We start from the raw sequence: 26040 nt of genomic DNA, 5'->3' as shown, positions 1-26040 counted from the left end.
CAGCCTGGGCAAGATGGGGGGACTCCTCTACTAAAAAAATTCAAAAAAATATGCAAGCTTGGTGGCACACTGTTGTGGTCCCAGCTAGTTGGGTGGCTGAAGTGGGAGGATTGCTTGAGCCTGGGAGGTTGAGGTTGCAGTGAACTGTGATCCTGCCACTGTACTCCAGCCTGGGTGACAGAGTGAGACCCTGTCTCCAAAAAGAAAAAAAGGAAGCTATATTCTAATGGGGATGGCAGTAGAAGTAGATAAAAAATAAGTAAAATTTATAGTATGGCCGGGCATGGTGGCTCATGCCTGTAATCCCAGCACTTTGAGAGGCCGAGGCAGGTGGATCACCTGAGGTCAGGAGTTCGAGACCAGCCTGGCCAACATGATGAAACCCTGTCTCTACTAAAAATACAAAAAATTAGCTGGTGTGGTGGTGGGTGCCTGTAATCCCAGGTACTTGGGAGGCTGAGGCAGGAGAATCGCTTGAGCCCAGGAGGTGGAGGTTGCAGTGAGCCGAGATCATGCCATTGCACTCCAGCCTGGGCAACAAGAGTGAAACTCCATTTCCGGGGGTGTGGGGGAATTATAGTATGTCAGATAAGTGCTGTGGAGAAAATGCAGCAAGGGAAAGAGAGTGAGTGCTAGGATGGCTGTTGGACTTTTAAGCAAGATGAACAGGGTAAGCATCATTGATAAATAACAATTGAGCAAAAACCTGAAGAAGGTGACACTATTTGGACCTGGGTGAGGTTGTAAGAACATTCTAGGTTGAGGCTTTACAAGTGCAAAAGCCCAGAGGCAAGGGCCTGGTGCTCCAGGAAATAGCTAAGAGACCAGTATAGCTAATACTAAATGAACCAGGGGCCAAATGTAGGTAGAAAAGTGTGTGTGCAGGGGGTGCTGCAGTTGTGCAGGTATCATGTATTTGCCTTTATAAAGACTGTGACTTTTCCTTTGAGTGAAAGGGGAAGCCTTGGAGGGTTATGACCAGAGGAAGGAAGTGACTTAAATCATGTTTTAACAGATCACGGCGCTCTGGGGTCCCAATTCTCTCATTTCTGTTGCTTACCCATTCTATCCTAAACCACTACTGTGTAAGAATTGGTGCAGAGCCCTGACCCATCCTCACAACTCTCATTCCAGCAGTCCCAGAGTGCCAGAGCTGGTATTTTTGTTGGGCCCTAGAAATATAGGATATTCCAGTCCAGCTCTTTAAATAACATGGGCTTACTTTACTTTTTTAGGATTTTGTTGCCAAAAGGAAGGGAACGGAGATTAGCTCTTGAGTTTAACTGAAAATGGAAGATTAGTTTGCTGGCAGATTGAGTGTTTTTTAACTTCTTTGGCTTCTAGGGTTTTTCTTACTTTTGGATCATGTTTTAAAAGTCATTTTTACCTTCTTTCAACAGTTAAACATTTATGATCTTATTTGGCCCTTTTTTTATTTGACCCCTTTTCTGCTTTACATTTCTCCACCTTTTCCCTATTACAATACTTTTAGTAGAGGTTGGACCATTGTTATCTGTCATTAATGTCTTGGCTTTGAGGTCCCAAGGATTTCTCTGTTAAACTTGAATACATTGTATAGATTGAAAGATGCTACAGACATGTGACCCTGTAAAAACCTGTATTATTTATTGTCCTTCCTGCCTTTACAGATGTAAGCCCCACTCCTTTTTTCATCAGATCTCTCCCTTTATTACTGCTCTATCATCAGGTTGCAGAAAATAAGTTTTCCTGCAAACATAGATTCCCATGGCAACATAACAAAAAGGTAATAGAACAAATGTTTATTTTGTCTAGACCTGCTGTCTGAGTAACATTAGACCCTGAACATGTTGGCTCCTGTTACTTGTATGAGTGGTTACAGATTCCTTATTTTCCTCAAAACTTACTTCTCTTAGGCCTTGGTGGTAAAATCACTGTACCTGTGTTATGAAGGAAGGTGTGTGAGTATGTGTGCCTTATTGTCATTCTACTCAAAAGTATGTATTGATTGCATTTCCAAGCTTATGGCTTAAAATGTAGACACTACACAACATGTGAGCATGTGAAGAAAAAGCATAGCAGTTGTGTTCTTTGTTTTTATAAATTCATTAATTTAGTATTTCTAGAACACTATAGTAGGTGTTTTGTTTACAGAGATTTAAAAAAGAAAGAAGTTCCCTGCTTTCGAAAATATCAGTCCAGGCTGGGTGCAGTGGCTCACACCTGTAATCCCAGCACTTTGGCTGGCTGAGGTGGGTGGATCACTTGAGGTCAGGAGTTTGAGACCAGCTTGACCAACATGGTGAAACACTGTCTACAAAAATTAGCTGGGCGTGCTGGCATGCGCCTGTAATCCCAGCTACTCAGGAGACTGAGGCACAAGAATCACTTGAACCTGGGAAGCAGAGGTTGCAGTGTTGCAGTGAGCCGCGATCACACCACTGCACTCCTGCCTGGGCAATAGAGCAAGACTCAGTCTCAAGAAAAAAAAAAAAAGTATTAGTCCAGAGGGGACATATTTATGTTCCAAAGATGGCTTTGGAAGTCCTCTAGATTTTCTGCATTCTTCCAGCTTAAGTTGGCATTTGAAATCTACCTTACATTGCTGATTCTCCTCTTAAGATCTTTTTAGGTTTTTCTGTGTCTCAAATTGAGTGACTGCTATGTTTTGAATGTATTCTCCAAAGTTCATATGTTAGAAATTTAATCCCCAATGCAACAGTGTTGGGGAGTGAGGCCTAATAAAAAGTGATTAGGTCATGAGGGCTCTGCCCTCCTGACTGGATTGATGTCATGATCAAGGAAATGGGTTAGTTATCATGAGAGTGGCTTTGTTATTAAAGCAAGTTCAGTCCCCTCTTGCTCTTTCTCTGTCACCCTCTCTCATCTTCTCTCACCCTCTTGCCTTCCACCATTGGATGACACAGCAAGAAGGCCCTCACTAGATGTTGCACCTTGATATTGGACTTCCCAGCCTCATGGACTGTGAGAAATAGTTTCTTTTCTTTGTAAATTACCCAATCTGTGATATTCTGTTATAGCAACACAAAATGCACTAAGACTGACATACTGGTCACTTTTTATGTCTAAGGTAATTTTATGCAAAGGTGTATGTTGGAAATCTGTGTCAGACAAGCCTTTCCATCTGATTATTCAGCTCTAGAAATGATGACATTAGCATGTGTTCACAAGAAGTCAAAACAATAACTTTTGATCTGCCAAGACTCAGGGAGGATGTTTTAGGAAGGAAAAGGGACTGTGTGGGTAAGAGTCCTTTAGATTCGCGGGGGGTGGGGAGTTGGGGAGAGATAGCATGAGGAGAAATGCCACATATAGGTGAAGGGGAGGAAGGCAGCAAATCACACTGCCACGTATGCACCTATGCAACAATCTTGCATGTTTTTCACATGTACCCCAAAACCTAAAGTACAATTAAAAAAAAAAAAAGAGTCCTTTAGATCCTTAACCCATCCCTATACTTCCACTTGGGGTAATGTCTCTGGCTGTGACAGTCTTCTCACCTACAGTTATGTGACCCTAATCATACCCTTACTTTTGTCTGTGACAGTAGAGGTATCTGGCTTATGTAAGTGTATATTGAACTCATCTTTCTTGTATTTTCTCATCCCTGTAGTAGTATAACTTGATTCCTAGAAATAATTGCTTTATTCTTAATATCTCCAATAGCTATTTCTTTTTTTCTCACCTGTTAAATCTTTTATTTAAGACTTTAGCTGGCTCGAACCTTCTTGAACTTAGGCCTTTTAATAGTTTCTATTTGTGTTTTCTTCTCCAGGCTACCAGATGCTGGTGAAAATATTAGCTGTCTTCCTCTTTCAGTGGTGATCGTAGTATTAAGTTGAAGTGAAATGTTGATATTGGCATCTTATACCAATATACTTCTTATGTCGTTCCCTTATTTGACATGATAAGTTTGGCTTGCATCATTATCTGATTCCTAGTTTAGTGTTCTAAGTGCTTTACACTTTAAATAATCTGTTGTGAAATGAGCAATCTATTTTTTTTTTTGGAAAGTTGAACATCCTTTATTTTTTATTTTTTATTTTTTTTTGAGATGGAGTTTCGCTCTTGTTACCCAGGCTGGAGTGCAATGGCGCAATCTCGGCTCACCGCAACCTCCGCCTCCTGGGTTCAGGCAATTCTCCTGCCTCAGCCTCCTGAGTAGCTGGGATTACAGGCGCACGCCACCATGCCCAGCTAATTTTTTATATTTTTAGTAGAGACGGGGTTTCACCATGTTGACCAGGATGGTCTCAATCTCTTGACCTTGTGATCCACCCACCTCGGCCTCCCAAAGTGCTGGGATTACAGGCATGAGCCACTGCACCCGGCCGAACATCCTTTACTTTTATATTTACACTGAATTCTTAACAAATACACAATACAGAACAATGTAAATCATGGCAAAAAGTATAAATTTTGTGCATTGGCATGGGATGTGCAGTATAGCATGTTCATGTGTGATCACAACTTTTTATCAGCTTTAAATGGTCTATCATAACTATACATTTTAAATTGTAAGCTACAGAGTAACCAAAGGGAAAAAATTACATAAGCTATGTCAATGAAATGAAGACAGGAATCAAAGCTTATCAGTACAGAAACTCACCAAACCATAAAGAAAACAGTAAAAGAAGAAGGAAACAAAAGATCTACAAAACAACCAGAAAACAATTAACACAATGACAGAAGTAACTTCTTACCTTTTAGCAATGTCTTCAAATATAGATGGTTTCAATTCTCTAATGAAAGGATGTGGAGTGGCCAAATGGTTTTTCATACATGTTTCCCTAGTCCAGACATCCAAGAGCATGTCTTTCTCTTGACCGTAAGAAAATCTAGAGTATCATAATGTGTGGTGAAGAGCGGACCCAGCTAGCACGTTCACAATGACCAAATTATGTTGATCATATTTTAATCCATTACATTGATCCACTGTAACTTGCAAACAAATAATGTGCTTGCTGTCTAGACACATCCAGGAAGACTAGAGAAACTGGCTTTTATCTGTATGGAATAATGCACTGGTGAATTTCTTTCAGGATAGACCAAAGCTGATCTAGAACATCGTCTTTACGTACTTAGATTCTTCCCACCAGACGAGAAAGAACATCTGGGCTGAAAGGCTCCATTAGAAGAGCAATGTGGGATGGTGCTGTGCTGACAGCTGGTGATCCCTGCCCTACATCTTTGAAGAGGACTGGAGCCCAGAGTGGGCCATGGTCAACTTATGTGTTGAAGACCTCCTTCTACATGTGCATGTGCTTATTACAGATATGCCACAGTGCTAAGTACCCTCGGACTACGGGAAAATTAAGAATACATGCTGTATCCGTGATCAGATGGCACACAGGCCAGAGTGCTAGCTGTGGAATCACACAGTCTGGGTTCAAACCCTGGCTGGGTCATGATCACCCGAATGACCTGACGAAAGTTCTCAGGCAAATTTGTAAAAAGAAGTGGAGACCCTGCCTGCCAGGAAGGGAAGTGGTAAGGGGTGGCAGCCAGTCAAGCCGGGGCACACATCCTCTCCTGAAATCTGTCTGGAGAGGCCAGGGCCACAGTGGAGAAGGCGGGCCTGGCTCCAGGCGTCAGAAAGGTGCTGAGGCCCTAGGGGAGCCTGGCAGGATCTGGCTAGTCCTGAGCTCTGCTTCCAGCAGGGTCTGGCCCTGTAACCCAGGGGATAAGGCCAGCCAAGACATGGCCACTAGGTGCCAGCCAGCACCTGGGCCAGGCACCAGGTGGGAAGGGCTCTGGCAGATCAGCCCCGCATGCCCCACAGCCCCACAGTGGGGCCCATCCGGGGCCACACACCTGCCCCCAGGAGCAGGACGTCCCTGGGCTAGAGAGTCCAGCTAGATGGGTGGGGAGCCTCACCCTGTGTCCTTTGACTTCACTTGTAGGTACTCTTGCTGGGCTCCTGTGCACTGCCCCATACCCTGCTCTGTCACCAGCCCCATTGGGATGTCATGAGAGCCCAGCTGCCCAGTGCCCACCCGGCCACAGACTAGTGGGTGACTCAGGAGTACCCTCTCCATTTCTGACCTTGATTTTTGTCCACGCACAACTTGTGCAATATGGGAAATTTCCTAAGCAGATTTCATTCCTGGTTCCACCGCAGGCCCTGGCAGTGGTGGCAACCGCAATGGTCTCCTCTTGTCCATGCGGACTTTTTGGCTGGCCGGGTTCACCCCGCAGCTCCTGCGCGTGTGCCTGCCCCGGGAGCCCTACACTCTTCTCGATTCTTCTTGAACCCTCAGCGAGGTCTTGGGCCTTGTTTTCCAGCCAGCTGGAATATCACCCCGAACTCGAGCACCCTACTGTGGGACCTGCCTCCTCTGGTCTGGAGGCCCCCCCCAAGGGAGAAACCCGTGCTGTCTGCACACAACTCCATGATGTTCGCATGCGTCAGCCCCGTGTGGATCACTCGTCTTAAGACTCAAGTTTCCCCTCCAACTGCCTTCGCTTACAAGTGCCGGGAACAGGTCTTGGAATTCTGTCCCGATCCTGAAGACGTAGGTGAGGACAGAAGAAGAGCCGGAAGAACCAATGGAGGTGGACGATCAGGTAGAGACCCAGGGGCAGGAGGAGGAGAAAGGGGGCCCCTGTAGCAATGGGGGAGCAGCATCCACCTCGAGGCCCCTGGAGACTCAGGGAAACCTCACTTCCCTCGGCTGCAGTCCCAGGGCCTTAAAGGGAAATGTCCATAGCGGGAGCCTGACAGAAACCAACAGGACTGACAAGGTCCAGGTGCCTGCAGTGAGTTTCCACTCCAAGGGCCATGGAGTGCCTAGCGCACACAGCCCTGCAGGAGGCGTCCTTCCCTTTGGGAAGCCTGACCCAGCTCCAGCAGTGCTCCCTGGCCCAGTTCCCGGCTGCTCCCATTGGCCAGAGAAGGCGGCCTCTCAGGTGCTGGGGAAAGACCACCTGCCCAGCTCCTCAGGCTTGCAGATGCGGGGAAGGAGACCCAGCGCAAGGATCCTGCAGCTCTTCTCCACCCAGAGCTGCCAGCCACAGTTCCTGACAACCAAAACGGTCAGGGCAACCTCAGCAGCTGCCACTGGTCCCTCCCCAGCAATGGAGGTCGAGGAGAGATGAGGGGCCCTCACCTGCTAAACGTCCCCGCCTATCCCTGGAAGGATTCACGGACAACATGGGGGCATTAGGTAAAACATCACAATCTAGGAGACTGAAAAAGTGACATGGGAGGATAAAGAAGATATGGTAAACTGCAGTGCCAGCCAACCTGACCCCATGTCTCCCTACCTGCTGAGACTCCCTGCCCCAGGCCACCTACATGTCACAGGTCCCAGCTCCTCCTCCTACCTCTGAGTTGACCCACGTGGCTGCTGGGCCCCTCATCCTGCCCGTCCCTTCACTTTTGACCACACCAAGAATTGAGTAAAAATCGATATCTATAGCTGGGCACAGTGGCTCATGTCTGTAATCCCAGCACTTTGGTAGGCCACGGCGAGTAGATCACCTGAGGTTGGGAGTTCAAGACCAGCCGACCAACGTGAAGAAACCGCATCTGTACTAAAAATACAAAATTAGCCAGGCATGGTGGTGCATGCCTGTAATCCCAGCTACTCGGGAGGCTGAGGCAGGAGAATCGCTAGAACCCAGGAGGCAGAGCTTGCGGTGAGCTGAGATCGTACCATTGCACACCAGTTTGGGCAACAAGAACGAAACTCCGTGTCAGAAATAATTAATAGTCGTTTCTGCCCTTGGACGCCACTGAAGAAGCATCATTAAAGTCTCTCTACTCCTTGTGATCATGTGTAAGTCAGAGTCTCCTAAAGACCCCAACGGCTGAGGAAGTTCTTCATTGGAGGGTTGAGCTTTGAAACAACCAGCAACAGCCTGAGGAGCCATTCTGAGCAATGGGGAACGCTCACGGATTGTGTGGTAATGAGAGATCCAAACACCAAGCGCTCCAGGGGCTTTGGGTTCTTCACATATACCACTGTGGAGGAGGCGGACGCAGCCACGGGTGCAAGGCCACACAAAGTGGATGGAAGAGTCGTGGAACCAAAGAGAGCTGTCTCAAGAGAAGATTCTCAAAGACCGGGTGCTCACTTAACCTGAAACGATGTTGTAGTTGAGGGGCAGGATGGTCTTTTGGGACAGGAGGAACAAGAGGTTCTGGTTGCCACCCTTCAATCAGTTCTTCCTTTTCCTTGACTATAAGATCAGGTCGTTCTTGTAATTTGTAAGTCTTAGAGAAAAGAAGTCTGATTATCTAGAGTATTAGAAACTCTTCCAAAATAAGATGGTAAGCAGGAGCCTCGTAGAGCGCCTGTACCATCTCCACCAGCACCCACTGCTCCGTGGCGGTCGCCATAGTTAGCCGCTGGGGGGACAATCTCACTATTAAATGATGTTGATGCTAGAGCAAACGGAAAAACGTTAGCAAACTCCCAAATATAGTACAGGTTGAGTGTTCCTTATCCAAAATGCTTGGGACCACAATATTTTGGATTTTAGAATATTTGTCTTATACTTCCCAGTTGAGCATCTTTTTCAAAATATGCAAAATCCAAAATGCTCCAATGCATATTTCTCTTGAGCGTCATGATGATGCTCAAAAAGTTGATTTTGAAACATTTTAGGTTTTGGATTTTCAGATTAGGGATACTCAACCTGTATAACCTAGAGTAATTCCACCTATTGACATTTTAGGTGGGATAATTTCTGGAGTGACTTGTGCATTGTAGTGTGTTTAGCAGCATCCCTGTCTCCTACACACTATATACTAATAGCAATTCCCAGTTGTGACAACCAAAAACGTCTCTAAACGTTGCCACATAGCTCTTGAGGAAGTAGGGAGGGCAAAATCACCTTTAGTTGAGAACCACTTATATGACCATATGTATTTGGATTGGTTGGCCCTGAGTAAAACCTAGATAGGATAACATGAACCTTCTACCTACCTGCATAAAGGTAGAGATACTATACTTTCTGCATTATAAGTTGGGCCTCCCTAAATGTGATTTGCATTATTTCTAAGAGAGTGACAGCATTTCTAATGGTCAAGGTCCTAGCTATAACTCGATAAGCTTAATGTATGGGAGAACTTGCACAAGCATGTTTGCGAGAGGCCAAGTGTATCACTGGCACGTTTGAGAAACAACTAGTTAGTGAGGGAGACTTGATTTTCATGAATAATTGTTTTTGTCATTATCATGGCCCCAACTTAAGGTGTTTTGAAATTTTCTGGAGAAGAAATGAGCATGAAGTCCATGTTGGTAGGTAGATAGGTAGGTAGAAATTAGCATGCGGTCCAAGTTGGTAGATAAGTAGTATTTTCCCCAGTGTCTCTCTGGTATTCTGTGTCCTTTCTCTGGGGTCATTTTCAGTATTTAGCATTTTCAAGCTTCTAGAAATAAAATGCTGTTTAGAAGACCACAAAGAGAGCTGCGGATAAACTAAGGAGCAAGAAGTGGTATATTGTGAATTAATTTTCTGAATGTTTTTGAAGCTTCTTGCATCTGGGAAGGCCTGCTTAGTTTTTAAAATGTTAGGTAGTACAGACTGAATTTTTGAAGATCTTGTAGATCTCAGGTAGCAGTAACTCAGGAAGATCAGCCTTCTTTGATTTAGAATGTCCTTTAGGCACATTATATATTCTGGTACCTTAGAAGATACAATGCAGTTTCCTGAATTATCAGTGCTACTGCTTTAATTACTTTAAGGCTATGAGGCAGTAACTAACTTTAGTGTCACAATATATAAATCTTAATATTTAATGTGTTCTTTTTTTAAAAAAACACCCCTTTAAAGTACTCTGCTGTTCAGATTTTTCCTTGTGTTTCTCTAATTCTCCTATTTCATTCATTGGTCAGTTTTTTCTTCCTCTTTTCTTTCTGCTCCATGATCCATTCTTTTTTTTTTTTTTTTTTTTTTTTAAGAGATGGGGTTTCTCCGTGTTGGTCAGGCTGGTCTCAAACTCCCAACCTCAGGTGATCCTCCTGCCTCGGCCTCCCAAAGTGCTGGAATTACAGGCGTGAGCCACTGCGCCTGGCTCCATGATCCATTCTTAAAATTTTCTTTTCTCTTTCTGTGCGTATTCTTTTTGAATTCATTATCTGATACAGTCTCAACAAAGGTCTTGTTCATATACTGTACTTCCAAATTTGTACTTTGAAACCTAATCTCATGAATGTCTGACCCTTTGGATTCTAAATCTATTGAGATGTAATGTTTCGTGCTTTCCCTTGATTACTTTCCTGCATACTTCTTGAAGATATTCCCAGAGTTTTAGCACTGACTTCCCTTGGAATGGGATTTGTGTTAGAAACTTGAATGATTCAGGTTAGGTATGTGAAGCTGATACCATCATTAGCACTGATGATTGACAGTAGTATAAAAATTACAATCGCGGAATGAACCAATTTACCTGAAGTTTTCTATAACTCTAGGTATTAAGGCAACATAATTTTGAAAGTTTGAAATACATGGGTATAAATATTGATGCATATGTTTTAGATTTACTGTAGTGAAGGAAATTTTCCAGTTGTCCTTCAGTTTTAAATGCCCATCAATGTGTAAAAGAAATAGACCTAAAATATTAATAAATTATGTATATATATATGAAGGTATTGATGTTTACAGAGAAGTGGAGACATTGTTGAGTCATAGTGGTTAGTGTGGTTTCATGGAGGAGGAAAGATTTTGAAGATTATTTAGAAAGATGGGTATTTGGAGAGAAGAAAAGGAACATTTTCAGACAAGAGAAAACATAAACCAAGAGAATAGACATGAAAAGGACTGTCCTGACAAGAGGAACATCTCAGGTAGGGTGAACTCAGTTGTGGTTCTCATTCTTGTGCTTCAGACTCACTGTGGAACTTTTAAACATATCCCCAGAAATTAAGAATGAGATCTGGAGTGGGACTCAGGCAGTTGCATTTCTAAAAAATCTACAAATGGTTCTTTAGGTCGTAGAGAGCTGTTGGAGTTTCTTAAGTTTTGAACTGTTAAGGAAAATTGTTTTAAAATTGGTCTTGTTGGAGTGTAAAGAATAGATTAGAGGAAACAAATGTATTGCTTTGTAAAAGTCTGGTAAATTTATTTATGTGTGTCTCTGTTCGTTTTGACTCCTCAGCTAGATTTCTTAGTTCCCTGAGGTCAGGGACAATCAGGTTTTAAAGCTTCAATGAAGAAATGTCTTTTTTTTTTTTTTTTTTCGGCTGGGTTGGGGGACAGAGTTTTGCTTTATCACCCAGGCCGAAGTGCAGTTATGCAATCATGGCTCACTGCAGCCTCGAACTCTTGAGTTCAAGCGATCCTCCTACCTCAGCCACACAAAGTAGCTGAGACTACAGGTGTGTGCCACCATGCCCGGCTAATTTATTTTTTTGGTAGACATGAGGTCTTACTACCTCATGAGGTTGCCCAGGCTGGTCTCAAAACTCCTGAGCTCAAGCTATCGTCCCTCCTTGGACTTCCAAAGTGCTAGCATTATAGGTGTGAGCCACTGCGCCTAGCAAGAAATATCTTATAAAATCATTCTATTTTCATATGGATCTTCAGGCTCATGCCTGTAATCCCAGCACTTTGGCAGGCTGAGGCAGGTGAATTGCTTGATCTAAGGAGCTCAGGGTTTTTAGGTCAGCCTGGGCAACATGGTGAAATCTCATCTCTACCAAAAATACAAAAAAATTAGCCAGGCATGGTGGTGTACCTTTGTAGTAGCAGCTACTTGGGAGGCTGGGGCAGGAGGTTTGCTGGAGGCTGGGAAGTCAAAGCTGCACTGAGCCGTGATCATGCCACCACACTCCAGCCTGGGCAACAGAGCAAGACCCCATCTCAAAAAAAAAAATTAAAAATTAAAGTAAGTTTCATTTAAAAATATTGTATATGTAATTGCAGATGGTGAAATCATTTTTATTAAATACATGGTGTTATGTTGACATTGAAACAACATATTTGAGAGTTAGCAAAGATAATTGAAAGAAAGCTGTTTTAAATTTTGAGTTTTTAAAGTCAATCTTAAATCCCCTGCTACTCTGAAGAATATATATATATATATATATTTAATTTTTAATTTTTTTATTTCACTAGATTTGAAGAATATTTTTTTGAGGTTCCTAAATCAAAACTTAAGTTCCAATTTTTGCATAAAAGTTGCCTTTATTTTCATGACATTATTTCCAAAATGGCGGGACAGAGCATCTAGATCAGAACAATGATATTTACACATTTACTTGAATATGGAAGGAAGAAAAACTAGGCTTCTGTAATAGACAGTAATATATGCAGAAAAATATTTCCAGTATGCCATTTGTTGAAATTTGTTCCAGGTGCTACAGGTAAAGAGAAAGTTCCAAGTTAGTGGTCTGAAATATTTAGAAAGCAAGTTTTGAAGACTATTATTAACCTGATTCAGTTGGGAAAAAAAGCCTAAAACTGTGTGATCTGGAGAAGAGGTGTCATGTTTTTGCAAATTATTTCTTCTCACTTTATATGAATTTAATGTATCAATGAGACTTTTCTAATTCAGTCTACTGCAGATTTCAGTATATTTAAATATTTCCATTAACTTCCAAAAGTAAACCAAATTGTATTTATCATCTTAGAAGTCATCTATGACCATTGAAATAAATTGTAATATCACTTATGATCCCCACAAATTACTCAAAGACTTGCTGAGTGATTACTCATTCTTCATATTCTGTTGATGAAAACTCAGATTGCTTTTTGAGAAAAATCATGGTGCAGTCATTTGTACCTTCATACTCTGTGGACATGGGCACTTGTCCAGCTCCTTACCTTTCTTAAGAGTTTGTCTCCCTTTCTCTACTCAGCTAATGTTAAGCTTATTGATCTTCTATTACCTTATAACAGAAAAATCTACAAGTCAGGTACCTGCCCGTCATGGAATATAAACACAAGCTCCCAAATCTCTATACCTACCAAAAGCCCGGTTAGCAGCTGAACATGGTGACTCATGCCTGTAACCCAAGCACTTTGAGAGGCTGAGGTGGGAGGATCACCTGAGGACAGGTGTTTGAGACCAGCCTGGGCAACATAGCAAGGCCCCATCTCTACAAAAAAAAAAAAAAATTAAAATATAACAAACAAAAAGCTCATTGATAGTTCCAGTCATCTTTGGAGGATTGTCTGAAGTATATGGAGCTTATCTATTTTTCTAAATGTACTTAAGATTTATTTCCTTTTGGATTAAGTCTGTGTCAGAGAGTCCAGGCGTGGTGGCTCAGGACTATAACCCCGGTACTTATTAGGAGTCCGAGGCAAGAGGATCACTTAGCTCAGGAGTTCCAGACCAACCTGGGGAACATAATGGGACCCTGTGTCTACAAAAAATAAAATTATTAGCCAGGTTTGATGGCACCTACTTGTAGTCCTGGCTGCTCAGGAGACTAAGGCTGGAGGATTGCTTGATCCCAGGAGGTTGAGGCTGCAGTGAGCCATGATTAAATCACTGCACTTCAGCCTGTGTGACAGAGTGAGACCTTGAAGAAAAAAAAAAAGAGAGCAACACTATACTATTTTGTACTACTATCTTTGCTAATAATGAACTGTATTTTAGCCTTATGACAGCCATCTATACTGATGGATGCTCTAAGAAGAAAACCATCTGAAACCCACTATTCTTTTAAAGATGTTGATTAGGACATTTTTACCATGTTACACATCTCCTTCATGAACATTTAGAGAATGAACTTTTCTCTGGTTTATTACAGGAATAATTATGCCTCTCTTCAGCTCTCTGGATTACCTGGTTGGTTTTTATTGTATGGTTCCTGTGACTCATGTCCTAACTGATGGTGTTCTCTTTGTTGATGGCTTTAAAGAGCTTCAAGTCAAATTTGAGCCCTACTTCTAATGGGTATTTAGAAAGGACTTCATGATATATGCTAACCTCACCTGTACAGACTTTCTTATTTTCCCTTAATCACTTACCATTTTGTCAGGTTTTATGTATACAATTCCAGTCTGCTTTAAATCTACTGTGAATAAAGAAGGATACGCATTAATAAATTTAGAAGTTAAACAGAATTATATTAGGATATATGAAGAATCTAGTAACCTAGATTTGTGTGTGTGTGTGTGTGTGTTTGTGTGTGTGTGTGTGACACAAGGGGAGACAAGTATGAATGTATAACAGAACATTGAAAGTTTATTTAATGATTATCCTTGTGTGTTACATACTGGGTTCACAGTCAGCAGTAGATGAGTGACAGTGACATCCAAATATTGTAATAACTGCCTCTAATGAATTTTATATTTCAGGTTTTTTTTTACTATACCAATGATTTTATAAAATATGAATTAATTTGATAACTTTGGAAGACTTAATGTGAATTCACAATTGGGGAAAACCTTGTTAAACAATATGTCCTGAATTTTAGTTTGGAGAACCTGTTTATCATAAAAACAATTTCATTTTATGATGCTGTTCATGAGAACAAGGTTTTACTTGTATCTCTAGTTTTACAAATGTGACTGAGAGGAGTATTCAAGCTTTGCCACAGACCAAGCTCCTTGGCAAACCCACTATAAAAGTTACCACATTTAATCCTAACAAATACCCTACAGATTAAATATAAACATAATACTCATTTCATGAAAGAATTTAATTAACTTCCTCAAGATTATATAGCTATTAAGTGGCAGAACTGGAATTAAAATCCAGATAGTCTAATTCCAAAGTCCCAGCTCTTATTTAATCACTCTGTTGGAATATCATAAACATGTAATAATAAGTTGTGATTGTTGGGGTCTGTTGGGTACTGATTAATTCTAGCCTGCCTTTTGCTTAATAGATTCAGGAATCAAACAGAGATAAAAATATTGACTTTATTACGGGTAAAGCTGGCATGCAAAGTGGCTTAGACGGGCAACTAAAATGGGCTTCTTATTTCTTCCCCAGTTAATTGAACTTGCACACTCAGTCAGTCAGATCAGCTAGAAAACTGCTGCTCTTCCTTGCTCCCCAGCAGGCTTCCAGTGGAGGAGAGAAAAAAGTGCTCAGCTTGTAGGTAGCAGGCAAACGCTGAGGTGAAAAGTTGAAGAGGCTGGGTCCCACAGGAGCAATGGCCATTTTTCCAGTCTCACCAGAGCTAGTTTAGAGAACTGGGTTTAGAGATAATTATACATTTTCTTTCTTTTTTTTAGACTGATTCTCTCTGTCACCAGGCTGGAGTGCAGTGGCGCAGTCTTGGCTCGTTGCAACCTCTGCCTTCCGTGTTCAACCGATTCTCCTGCCTCAGCCTCCCAAGTAGCTGGGACTCCAGGTGTGCGCCATCACACCCAACTAATTTTTGTATTTTTTAGTGGAGACGGGGTTTTACCATGTCGGCCAAGATGGTCTCGATCTCTTGACCTCATGATCCATCCGCCTCAGCCTCCCAAAGTGCTGGGATTACAGGTGTGAGCCACCACGCATGGCCATCGATATACATATACTTGCTACTTTTGAGAAGGAAGAAGTTACTAACTTATGGGTTTGTAGGAACAGTGGGAGTAGAAAAGAAGAGAACTACCACCCTCCTTTATGTGGGATAAGGAAGGAGTCAATGAGAGTGTCATGACAGAGTAATTGCTTCTTAGAGGTCCCTAACAGGTTCCTGAGTGGGTGACTATTTAAACCAATATTTGAAGAATGAGGATTTGGCTATAGGGTGGGATGGGGATGGAGAAGAAGAAAAAATCCTAGGAACCAGGAGCAACCTGTCTGAATAGTTAAAAGAACTGAAAGGAGCTAGCCTATTCAGAACATAGTGGCTGAGAGAGAGGGAAAGAGAGCATAGGAGCAAGTGGAATAATCACTAGTGGCCAGATCACCTGGGCCTTGTAGGCCAGTATGAGAAATTTGCATTTTACTCTATATGCCAAGGAAATTTCTTGAGGGGTTTGAAGCAGGGGAGTGGTGTGATCTAATTTGTACTTTTATTTTTATTTTTTATTTTTCATTTTTGAGACAGAGTCTCACTCTGTCTTCCAGGCTAGAGTGCAGTGGTGTCATCATGGTGCCCTGCAGCCTCAACCTCCTGGGCTCAAGTAATCCTCCTGCCTTAGCCTCCCAGTAGCTGGGCATGGTGGCCCATGCCTGACTAATTTTTTTTTTTTTTTGAGATGGAGTTTCACTCTTGTTGTCCAGGCTGGAGTGCAATGGCTCGCTCTCAGCTTACTGCAACCTCTGCCTCAGACTCCTGAGTAGCTGGGATTACAGGTGCCTGCCACCACATCCAGCTAATTTAAAAAAAATTTTTTTAAATTTTTAACAGAGAGAGGATTTCACCATCTTGGCCAGGCTGGTTTCAAACTCCTGACCTCAGGTGACCCGTCCACCTCGGCCTCCCAAAGTGCTGGGATTACAGGTGTGAGCCACCGTGCCCAACCAATTTTTTATTTTTTGTAGAGACAGGGTCTTGCTATGTTGCTCAGGCTGGTCTCAAACTCCTGGGCTCAAGCAGTCTTCCTGCTCTGGCCTCCCAAACTGCTAGGATTACAGACTCGAGCGATTGTGCCTGGCATATGTGTATTTTTAAAAGACGGTATTGGATGCATTTGGAGAGCATATTAGAAGGGGGCAAAACAGGAAGCAGGCTGGTGACATGGGCTAAAATGATAGTGGTGAAATGAAGAGCAGTTGACTTTGAGATGTATTTTGGAGGTGAAAATCATGAGACTTGCCAATAGATTTGAATGGAACCGAGGAAAGGGAGAAATCAAGGATGACAATCAAATGTCTAGCTCCAGCAGGATGAACAGTCCAGATAACAGAGACAAGGAGAAGAATAGTTCTGGGTGTTTTGAACTTGCTATGTTTCAGGTGCTTATGTGTCTTACAGAGACATCACATAGGGCTCAGAGAAGAGATTTCAGCAAGAGACATAAATTTGGGAGTTTTCAATATATAGATGGCATTTAATTTAAAGTCATGGGCATAGATGAGATTATCTAGAAAGAGAATGTGAGAGAGAGAAGAGGGCCCAGTACCATGTCCTGAAGAACTCCAACGTATAGAGTTTGAGTGGAAGAAGCACATGCAGTGGAGACAGAGATGGAGCTGCCAGAGGGGTCATAGAAAACCAATAGAAATGTTGATATAGACTCCAGGAAGGGATGGACAGTATTTAGAGAAAGTGGTGACTGTATCAATTACTAATCTTAGAAAAGTGGCCCTGGATTTGGTACCAGAGGTCATTAATGACCTTGAGAAGATAATCACTTGGAAGTCTTGTCAAAATGTAGATTCTATTTTAGGGCCCAAGATCCTCCTCCTCTCCTCTTCTTCCCCCCTCCCCACTACCTCTCCCTCTCTTCTTCCCTCTCACCCTTCTCTCCCTCCCCCTCTCCTGTCCCCTCTCCCTTCCCTTCTCCCTCCCCCCTCCCTCTTCCTCTCTTTCTCCCTACTCTTCTTTTTTTTGGTCTAAGTTGTCTTCAGAGATCCTGCAATTTTCTATTAAGCTCCCAGGTAATGCCAATGCTGCTGGCCCATAGAGTGCACTTTGAGTAGCAAAGGTATAGATTAGTGGTTCTCAAACTGTAATATGTATTAGAATAACATGGAGGGCTTGATAAAATACAGATTATTAGACCCACTTCAAAGTTTCTTATTCAGTAACTTGGAGTGGTACCTGGAATTTTCATTTCTTTTTTTTTTTTTTTGAGACGGAGTTTCGCTGTTGTTACCCAGACTGGAGTGCAATGGCGCGATCTTGGCTCACCGCAACCTCCGCCTCCTGGGTTCAAGCAATTCTCCTCTCTCAGCCTCCCGAGTAGCTGGGACTACAGGCGCGCACCACCATGCCCAGCTAATGGAATTTTCATTTCTTATAAATTCCCAGGTGAAACTGATGCTGCTGATCTGGGAACCTCTGGTGTAGGTGATTTTTTTAGAGAATTTTAACTGTGATGGAGAACAATTAAAGGAAGTCTTTTGGTTGTTGGTTGTAGGTGGTAAACAAGTAGAGCACATTTGTGCTGATGAGAATGGTCCAGTAAATAGGGAGACACTGATGATGCAAGGGAGAAGGGGAATGAAGTGAAATCCTTGAGAAGATGAGGGGAGTGACTCCAAAGCATATGTTGTGGTCTTGAATGTTGATAAGAAGGGGCATATTCTTAGTTATAGCAAGAGTGAAGGTGGAGAAGATGGGTATATAGATTTGGGGGTAGGCAAATGGAGCTCCCCTCTTGATGGTTTCTGTTTTCTCAGTGAAGGCAAGGGCAACTCTTGAGGGAAGAGGGTGAGTTGGAAGTTTGAGAGAGAACATGTCAGGCGATCATTTTCGAATAGGAAAATGAACTTACTAGAAGAAAATGGCAGTATTGAGAGCCTCTTTGAGATTAAGGTTAGAAACTAAGAATGAAACCAGTCTATGTGCTTCTGCAGTCTTTTTTTGTTCAACCTTAGTTACGAGAATTAAATGGTTGAGATTACCCAAGGTTAAGCTTTATCCAGATGAGTAAATCAGGGAGAGAGAGAGAGAAAGAAAGAGAAAAGAGAGAGAGAGAGAGAGAGAAGTGGGGAGGTGGGGTGGGCAAGGGAGTGATTATAATCATGGAACAGGAAGGGAAATGAAAACGGAGAGGGCTGAAGGATAGAAACAAGCAATGACAATGAGGTTAACAAATTGTTGTAGTCAGGCTACAAGTAAACTAGAAGTAACTAGGTTTGTGATGAAAAGTGAGTGCTGCTGGCATTCAGAATTTTGTAGGTGGGGCAGTTTTTGGTAGGAATAAAGGTCTAGAGTATGACCATGAGATAGCTGGATGTGGTGGAGTTTCTTAGAGACATCAGGAAATAGGTCGGTGTGCCCTTCACCTGGATGTTGAAGTTGCCAAGAATGATGACAGAAGTGGGGAGTGTAGAGAGATCTTCTGATAAAAACTAACTTTTCAATGAATGATAGAAAATTTCAGGTCAGTAGATAACAGCAGCAGAGAGGGATAGTTTATCAGCGTTGTGAGCAGGAGATATTTTATAGAACAAACGGAAAGTAATGGTCCTGAAGTGGTAATGGCTGCCAAGGAAGACTCTTACCCACCAGCTAGCCAGGAGGTATCTGGTCTATTAGAGAATGTATCTCTAATGGCAGGGGTATAAGAAAAGCAGTGTCTTCTAGGAATGGCCTGGTTTCACAGAGATCGAGGGAAGGTTCAGAAAAGAGGTTGAAAATTTACATCAGTTTATCACAAATTGGGATTTGAAGATTGAGGGCATAGTGTAAAGGTTTGGGAGTGAAAGGAAGGGGACTGGAGTAGGTACAGAATTGTAAAAGCAAATTTGGCAGGCACAGAGTCTGGGGGAAATAGATGACTAGAAGGTCTTAGATACACATTAGAGACCAAATCAAACAGGAGGATGAGGCATAATGGAACTGGCCCAGACAATTTCTAAAAAGAATAAAAATACACATCACATTTTTTCTGTAGATGTCCTCCATGATCTAGCCACTGCCTGCATCTCTTAGGGCATCCCTTTCCACTCTCCTCTTGCTCACTGTGCTCCACCCACACAGGCCTGTCCTTCTGTTACTCACTCCAGCATGCCATACTTTTCCTACCTCTGTTTCTTTTTTAATTTGTTTGCACTTGCTCTTCTGAGAGATAGCAGAGTCAAGCAGTCAATACCATAAGCTCTGGATCCAGACTCCCTGCTCTGCCACTTTTAAGCTTTGTGACAATGGTCAAGTTACTTAACCCCTCTGTGCTTCAGTTTCTTATTTGTAAGTGGGAGAATGATAATAGTACTTATTTCATAGCGGATTTAGGGAATTACAAAAGCTAAATTAAGACAAATTAATGTAATGGGCTTAGAATAATTTCTTGTATGTGTGGGTAAAGACTCAATAAACATTAATATTATCATTATTTCTTCTGCTTTAAGCTCTTTTCCTTATATATTTACATAGGGAATATAATCATTACATTATTTCCTTCCCAGCTCAAATGTGCTTCCTCAGCCATCCTAGCTAAAGTGGCATAACTCCACTGGCTTTCTGTCACTCTTTATGCCATTACTCTTTTATTTAGTCATAGTATTCATCACTATTTGAAATTATTTTATTTTTCTGTTCTGCTCTTCCCCCATTCCCTGCAGGCAGGGATTTATTGACTTGTTTCCTACTGCATTTTAGCTCTAGAAGGTGCCAAGTACTTTGTAGGTGCTCAAGAAATATTTGTGCCAATTTATTGTCCTGAAGACTCAGTTTCCTGGGCTTCTACTCTGATCAGGCAGCATATGTGGCAAGGTGATGGTGAGGCCTAGGCAGGGAAGACAGAATTCAACTCTGTTTATTAATCTGTTGGCTAATCTAGATCAGGCAGCTGCCAGTTATTGTAAATTTTATTAGAACACAGCCATACCCGTTTTTAAACTTATTTTCTGGCTGCTTTCCTGCTATAGCCACAGAGTTGAGTAGTTGTGACAGAGGTCACATCTTAGGGCTTGCAAAGTTGAAAATATTACTCTTTGGCCCTTCATAGAAAAAAATTTGCTGACTCCTGATTTAGATGCGGAGAAAGACAAGGAGAGAACACTGAAAATAATAACAAGCTTTATTTGGATAGTGGGATAATAGGTCAAATGCTTTTTATCTTTATGCTTTTTTTGTATTTTGTTTTAGACCCATTTAATTTGGAAATTGCCTTATAAATACCCAAAAATGGTATTTAGAATACTTTTTTAATGGTGGGGTTTTTTCCCCTTTTTTTCTTCTTAGTGCTGCTTTTGACACAAAAACGGGATTACGTGTGGCAGTGAAGAAGTTATCCAGACCATTTCAGTCCATCATTCATGCCAAAAGAACCTACAGAGAACTGCGGTTACTTAAACATATGAAACATGAAAATGTAAGTTATTCATGCAAGGAAGAAATTTTGATCCTGAATAGACTGGGGAAGAATATTTTAATTACTCCAGATGGAAATTCATTGGAGTGCATCAAACGTTGCTCCCTGCTTCTTGTCCTGGGGTGTCAGTGGCCACTTGGTTATGTCAGATCAAAGACTTGGAATGAAAACGACACATAGTCCTGGAGTTCTAGTTTTACTCAAAGATTTTTAGATGGGGAAGAACTTTAAAATTTTAAAATAAAAGGATATATTATGAAGTTCAACACAAAATTCACAAGAATTTTTATTTTTATTTATTTATTTTTTTTGAGACAGAGTTTCGCTCTTGTTGCCCAGGCTGGAGTGCAGTGGGTGATCTCGGCTCACCGCAACCTCCACCGCCCAGGTTCAAGCGATTCTCCTACCTCAGCCTCCTGTGTAGCTGGGATTACAGGCATGCGCCACCATGTCTGGCTAATTTTTTGTATTTTCAGTAGACGGGGTTTCTCCATGTTGGTCAGGCTGGTCTCAAACTCCTGACCTCAGGTGATCTGCCCACCACAGCCTCCCAAAGTGCTGGGATTACAGGCATGATCAACTGTGCCCGGCCAATTCACAAGAATTTTTAAGAGAAAATATTAAAAAGAAGTTGTGTATTCTTTGCCTATTTTTAAGTGGAAAAATCTGAGGAAGAGTGCCTTAGGCCCACCGAAAGTCCTGTCAAAGATGGCTGTTACTTTATATATTTTTTAATAATTTTTTTTCCAGATTCAGGTATTTTAATAAATATGTCAGAGACATTAAGTTAAATATAACTTTTTCTTCTTTACCAATTTGGCAGTTGGAGAACATTGCATTCTGCAAAGATGCTTACAAATTCTAATATGGTAAATAAGTGGATATGATTGGAATATTAACTGAAAGTAAAGACAATTGCCTGAAGACACTTATTTTTACTGAGTTTCAAAATCAAGTTATGAATTTCTGTGACCGCTTTATGAAAGGTACTGTGAAGTTTGTAGCATTGTGGAAACAATGGCCATAGAGATTTCAAAGTCCTTTGGCCGTACTGCTTGTCACTGTGTGGAAGAAAATTCAAAGTCTGTGAATTTATTATTTGACTTTTACACTGTTTCAGTAATTTAACTTCTTCATAGTGAGAAAAAAAGTCACAGATAAGAGATTCTTCATTAGCATACACTTGTTTCATTAGTGCAAGTTTCTTCTAAATTGAGAACATTAAGATTTAAATTTGTAATTAGATTATGGATGTCATTATAATCACAGCTGCTGCTTTTTATTTCCACATTTTATTTTGATTGTATACTATTGAGAAAATCCTATTTCTACAGACAACTTCTATTCCTAAGTATAATTTTACATAAGTAGCTATGTGCAAACCTGAGTTTTAAGAATGTTCAGTGCGGAGCTGCAGCTTTCCTAATCAGTGACATGTTTACAAGAAGTTGAGATATGTGGAAAAAGCTGGCAGCAGAAACTTTATTCCTAGGTCTGCATAATATCAAGGTGGCCTGGCAGCTTTAAGGGATGTGTTTGCATTTGATTTTTAACACATTGGCATGTGTATGCTGTTTTTCATTACAAATTATTATATGTGACAGAGACAGTACCACAACTCTGCAAGTATAAAGGATATTTTGAAAATGAAATGCAAGCCAAACATTTACAGAACCCCAGAGCACCTTTGGGAGGCCCTAGGATCTCACCGATGTAGCTCTGCTAATTTAAGAACATCTGGTTTAGGAGATTATCCGTGGTATGCTTGATTGTTTTGCTTTTCTTCTAAACATTTTAAGACAATGTTTAGGGATCATGGTATTAGAAAAATAAGATTTTATTTCCATACATTGTTTTATAAGTGGCTTGCTTACTAGCAGTCTTTTTTTAAAATATAAAGATGTTTAAATTCTAACAGTAGATGGTCAGCTAGATATCAGTGTTTTGTTATTTAAACAAAATAAGGCACATGGCTGAATGTCTCACAGTTGTCTATTCCATTGGCAAATGTTGGAAGCCAAAAGACTTGACTCAATACAGAAAAATTCCTGCATTTTAGCCTATTTTAAAAACATTTGTTAGGTGTTTACAGTGTAAAAGTAGTTTTACCCAATAAAGAAGCAAGACTTCCAGTAAGTTTAATTGAGGGTTTTCAGAGAAATTCCTCTCCTTTACCCTCCTCTTCTTCTTTTTTACAAAATTACTGTTTTGGATCATCATCCAGTTTTTATAGTGGCCAAACCTCCCACAGGCAGCAGCAATAGGAGCTTAAAACTTGTGAACATTTTGAGTGCTGGTAACAAGTATAATTTTCAGGTGCCAGAGGGCACATGTGATCTTTTACACAAAAATGCCTCTGACCTACAATCGGTAGTTCATCTTGAGTTGTCTCTTCTGTTAGTGATCATGAATGACAGATATACATTTATTAGGTGAGTGACTGAAGCTAGGGGATCCCCTCTGTGATTGTGAGATTTTCTCCCTGAACAAAGTTAGTTGGCTCATTCCTGATTGAACTTCTGACCTTGATCTCATTAACACCTGCTCTAAGGAAAGATTAAAGGGAGGCAGCCTGCCAGCTGCCAGCTGCATCCTTTTGCTGTCTAGGCAGACACTACAGAGATGGCCCACGTGTGGGCCTAGAGATCTGTACGTTTTAGAATTTAAAAATGATCAAGGAAATTCTTTTGTAAATTTTATTAGGAAGCCTTAGATTTTTAACCTTATCGTTGTAGACCAAGTGATTGTTTTGGTGTGCTTTTGTTAAATATGCTAAATATTGTCATTGATTGGATACTGAGTTAAAGTATGTTTTTTTTAGATGTGTGCTAATTTAATAAAAATGTGACTTATTTGTCGGGTTTTGGATCATCATGGGATAATCATTAGAGATATTTGCTGCTTATTTGTATTGTAAATGGTTTTTCTTTTTCTCTCTTTTTTTTTTTTTTTTTGAGACAGAGTTTCGCTCTGCCACAAGGCTGGAGTACAGTGGCACAATCTCAGCTCACTGCAACCCTACGCCTCCCAAGTTCAAGTGACTCCCCTGGCTCAGCCTCCCAAGTAGCTGGGATTACATGGATGCCCCACCACACCCAGCTAATTTTTTGTATTTTTAGTAGAGACGTGGTTTCACCATGTTGGCCAGGATGGTCTCGATCTCCTGACCTTGTGATCTGCCTGCCTCCCAAAGTGTTGGGATTACAGGCGTGAGCCACCGCGCCCAGCCCTGTAGTCTTTTTTAAAAAGTTGATTCCTGGGTTACCTTGAGGTGACTGAAATCATTTAACGCAGAAAGAGTTAAAGAAATAGACTAAAATATGACTTGAATTAGAAGGAAATTTCCATTTAATAAGTGAGAAATGGCTGGGCACAGTGAGTGGCTCATGCCCGTAATCCTAGCACTTTGGGAGGCCAAGGTAGGTGGATTGCTTGAACCCAGGAGTTTGAGAACTAGCCTGGGCAACATGGCAAAACCCAATCTCTATTATTATATTTAATAAAAAAAAAAGAGAGAGAAATGAATAGATAAATAGTTTCCAGATCTATTTTAATGCTGAGAAATTTACAGTATTTTTTATGATTAATATTTGATAAATATGATTAATGGAGGGAGGGGTATTTTGTAAAAACCTACCAAAAATTTAAGTACTTTGATTTAGCATGGGTAGTTTTGATTTCAAAATTGTTATTTTTGGTGTGCTTATGTTAAATACATTAAATATAAATATTTCCCTTTTTAAAATTTGGTAGGGTATTTACTAGTTGGCTTTCCTCTATTTTTTTTCAGGTTACTTCATTTTTCTTCTTGCAGTCATGCTTTTTAATCATTTGAATAATTTAGTTTAGCTTTATGCCTCAAACTCTGTTAATGGAAGTAGTTGCTCCAGATACTTTGCTTAGGTATACTGTATTTTGTAATTCTCTCTCTCTTTTTTTTTTCTTTTTTGTTTTAAAAAACGGTTTCACCATATTGGTCAGGTTGGTCTCGAACTTCTGATCTCAGGTGATCTGCCCTCCTCAGCCTCCCAAAGTGCTGGGATTACAGGCATAAGCCACCGTGCCCGGCTATTTTGTAATTCTCTATTTAGCTGTGTGGGCTATGGTCACCACTTATTTTGAAGATCCATAAAGGGTCAATCCTTTGTGCTAGGCACCTTCAGACACATTGTCTGCTCAGTCTTGCTCGCAGTACTGTTAAAATAAGCAATGGCATCCTCATGTTTTTCATGAGGAAAACGGAACTCAGAGAAGATACCAAATATATTTGGCAATTACTATTTACATAACAACCATTCATTGAACTCCTGCTGAATGCCAGTCTCCATTCTAAATGTCAAGTTTATTGGAATGAAGAAAATACAAGCTCTTGGATCCAAGAAATCACAAACTCATACTGGGGTTAAAATTTAGAGCTGTTTGGTTCCAAAATGTCTGTTGTGTTTTCAGTTTAAAATTGGAATTTTTATTTGAAAATAGTTTTGACTGTTTAGTCTTTGAGGTAACTCTTACATGTGTAAATCAGATCTCTAATGATTTAGTTTTATTTCCATATGAGGATGATTTTCACAATCACAATGGAAACAGTGTAAAACAGTGTAAATAGTTTTGAACTTTTTTATTATATTGAGGAGATGGGCATCTCAGATAACGAGAATCATTGATTAAAAAATATTGAAACAGGTGAATAAAGTTCGCTTCTAGACCTCAGTTACCTTACGTAGAAGTGGGTATAAGGAAGAGTGATGAAAAGACCAGAAGTCTTAAGCCAGGAGTTACCAAATTCAAGGGAAACAATTATGGTTTAGATGGAGAAGGTAAAAGAAAATGGATTTGACTTAAATTTAAAGCGCTATTATGAATGAGGTCACAGGTACACTATTGGTGGGATTGTAAGTTGACCTTATCTCTATGGAGGACAATTTGACAATATTAAGATCCTTAAATATATTGGTGTCCTTTGATTCTGTAATTCTGTTTCTTGACATTTATTTCCTGAAAGAAAATATGAGATGTGCAAAATACATATTTTTTGAGGTATTTCTTAAATGTCTAAAGATAGGAAATTGGTTATGTATACACAAATGATAGCTATGCTGTATTTAAATATTATTTAAATATTTAAATATTAAGTAAAAAGGCAGGATATAAACTGTGCATTGTATAACCCCAATTTAATTTATGTACATCTGAAGAATCAAAGGAAGT

General features: G+C 40.9%; 1 protein-coding gene across 3 annotated transcripts in view; it reads left to right on the top strand.

Annotated features, from left to right (window-relative positions):
• MAPK14 (mitogen-activated protein kinase 14) overlaps positions 1-26040 on the top strand; it is an 83158-nt gene that overhangs the window by 9674 nt on the left and 47444 nt on the right. For 2 of the 3 annotated variants that reach the window (XM_012461590.2, XM_012461589.2), the window contains exon 2: positions 20703-20832. In XM_012461590.2, the coding sequence (XP_012317013.1) occupies positions 20703-20832 (130 nt within the window). Of the gene's footprint in view, positions 1-15244; positions 15264-20702; positions 20833-26040 lie in introns of those variants that run through there. The other variant, XM_064361120.1, reaches the window with a different exon arrangement.

This window comes from Aotus nancymaae, unplaced genomic scaffold (genome assembly GCF_030222135.1).
Source record: "Aotus nancymaae isolate 86718 unplaced genomic scaffold, 86718_ANA_hifiasm-v0.15.2.pri h1tg000040l, whole genome shotgun sequence".
NCBI classification, from domain to species: Eukaryota; Metazoa; Chordata; class Mammalia; order Primates; family Aotidae; genus Aotus; species Aotus nancymaae.
The sequence above is the reverse complement of the archived record's forward strand: the minus strand, read 5'-3'. Positions and strand labels throughout refer to the sequence as shown.